Source organism: Babylonia areolata, chromosome 21 (genome assembly GCF_041734735.1).
Source record: "Babylonia areolata isolate BAREFJ2019XMU chromosome 21, ASM4173473v1, whole genome shotgun sequence".
NCBI lineage: Eukaryota > Metazoa > Mollusca > Gastropoda > Neogastropoda > Buccinidae > Babylonia > Babylonia areolata.
This window is the reverse complement of record NC_134896.1, coordinates 54,167,894-54,170,393: the sequence shown is the minus strand read 5'-3', so window position 1 is coordinate 54,170,393 and position 2,500 is coordinate 54,167,894. Positions and strand designations below refer to the sequence as shown.

General features: G+C 46.5%; 1 protein-coding gene across 2 annotated transcripts in view; it reads left to right on the top strand.

The window, feature by feature from the left end:
- LOC143296248 (uncharacterized) overlaps positions 1 to 2,500 on the top strand; it is a 42,230-nt gene that overhangs the window by 35,294 nt on the left and 4,436 nt on the right. For both annotated transcript variants that reach the window (XM_076608085.1, XM_076608084.1), the window contains exon 17: positions 1,928 to 2,123. In XM_076608085.1, coding sequence (XP_076464200.1) covers positions 1,928 to 2,123 — 196 coding nt within the window. The remainder of the gene's footprint in view (positions 1 to 1,927; positions 2,124 to 2,500) is intronic.

The following is a 2,500-nucleotide window of genomic DNA, read 5'->3' as shown; positions in this document are numbered from 1 at the left end:
CTAACTGTGTCTGTTGTCCCCCTCTTTGCCACAGTACCTCGTTTCTAACTGTGTTGTCCCCCTCTATGCCACAGTACCTCGTTTCTAACTGTGTTGTCCCCTCTATGCCACAGTACCTCGTTTCTAACTGTGTCTGTTGTCCCCCTCTTTGCCACAGTACCTCGTTTCTAATTGTGTCTGTTGTCCCCCTCTTTGCCACAGTACCTCGTTTCTAATTGTGTCTGTTGTCCCTCTCTTTGCCACAGTACCTCGTTTCTAATTGTGTCTGTTGTCCCACTCTTTGCCACAGTACCTCGTTTCTAACTGTGTCTGTTGTCCTCCTCTTTGCCACAGTACCTCGTTTCTAACTGTGTCTGTTGTCCCCCTCTTTGCCACAGTACCTCGTTTCTAACTGTGTCTGTTGTCCTCCTCTTTGCCACAGTACCTCGTTTCTAATTGTGTCTGTTGTCCCCCTCTTTGCCACAGTACCTCGTTTCTAACTGTGTTGTTCCCCTCTATGCCACAGTACCTCGTTTCTAACTGTGTCTGTTGTCCCCCTCTTTGCCACAGTACCTCGTTTCTAATTGTGTCTGTTGTCCCCCTCTTTGCCACAGTACCTCGTTTCTAACTGTGTCTGTTGTCCCCCTCTTTGCCACAGTACCTCGTTTCTAACTGTGTCTGTTGTCCTCTTTGCCACAGTACCTCGTTTCTAACTGTGTCTGTTGTCCCCCTCTTTGCCACAGTACCTCGTTTCTAACTGTGTCTGTTGTCCCCCTCTTTGCCACAGTACCTCGTTTCTAACTGTGTCTGTTGTCCTCTTTGCCACAGTACCTCGTTTCTAACTGTGTCTGTTGTCCTCTTTGCCACAGTACCTCGTTTCTAACTGTGTCTGTTGTCCTCTTTGCCACAGTACCTCGTTTCTAACTGTGTCTGTTGTCCCTCTCTTTGCCACAGTACCTCGTTTCTAACTGTGTCTGTTGTCCCCCTCTTTGCCACAGTACCTCGTTTATAATTGTGTCTGTTGTCCCTCTCTTTGCCACAGTACCTCGTTTCTAATTGTGTCTGTTGTCCCCCTCTTTGCCACAGTACCTCGTTTCTAACTGTGTCTGTTGTCCCCCCTCTTTGCCACAGTACCTCGTTTCTAACTGTGTCTGTTGTCCCTCTCTTTGCCACAGTACCTCGTTTCTAACTGTGTCTGTTGTCCCCCTCTTTGCCACAGTACCTCGTTTATAATTGTGTCTGTTGTCCCTCTCTTTGCCACAGTACCTCGTTTCTAATTGTGTCTGTTGTCCCCCTCTTTGCCACAGTACCTCGTTTCTAACTGTGTCTGTTGTCCCCCCTCTTTGCCACAGTACCTCGTTTCTAACTGTGTCTGTTGTCCCCCTCTTTGCCACAGTACCTCGTTTCTAACTGTGTCTGTTGTCCCCCTCTTTGCCACAGTACCTCGTTTCTAACTGTGTCTGTTGTCCTCTTTGCCACAGTACCTCGTTTCTAACTGTGTCTGTTGTCCTCTTTGCCACAGTACCTCGTTTCTAACTGTGTCTGTTGTCCTCTTTGCCACAGTACCTCGTTTCTAACTGTGTCTGTTGTCCCTCTCTTTGCCACAGTACCTCGTTTCTAACTGTGTCTGTTGTCCCCCTCTTTGCCACAGTACCTCGTTTATAATTGTGTCTGTTGTCCCTCTCTTTGCCACAGTACCTCGTTTCTAATTGTGTCTGTTGTCCCCCTCTTTGCCACAGTACCTCGTTTCTAACTGTGTCTGTTGTCCCCCTCTTTGCCACAGTACCTCGTTTCTAATTGTGTCTGTTGTCCCCCTCTTTGCCACAGTACCTCGTTTCTAACTGTGTCTGTTGTCCTCTTTGCCACAGTACCTCGTTTCTAACTGTGTCTGGCCGTAAAAAAACAGGAGGGTAGGAGACCTTTAACGTTCGTTCACCCTTTCTGGCAGGCAAGTCGGAGACGAAGACGGAGTCTGAGTTCGCGCACCTGTCCCACAGCGGTAACACCCAGGACCTGAGGGCAGCAGACCCTCACGAGACCAGCACCATGGAGGGACTGCACGCACGGCACAACCACCTCCCCCCGCCCCCCGAACACACCTTTAGGGCCTCCGTCATGAAGAGCGACTACGCGCCGGGTCAGAGGTCAGAAGAAGAAAGAAAAAAAAGGAAAAAAAAAAAAAGCTTTAGAAAGCGCCTACTGTGAAACATGACATATGATGATGATGATGATATGAATACTTATATGATGGTGATGATGATGATGATGATATGGGTACTTATAATAATAATATGATGATGATGATATAGATACTTATTTGTTGTTGATGATGATGATGATGATGATGATGATGATGATGATATAGATACTTATTTGTTGATGATGATGATGATGATGATGATGATGATGATGATATGGATACTTATATGATGATGATGATGATGGTGATACGGATACTTATTTGATGATGATGATGATGATGATGATGATATGGATACTTATATGATGGTGATGATGATGA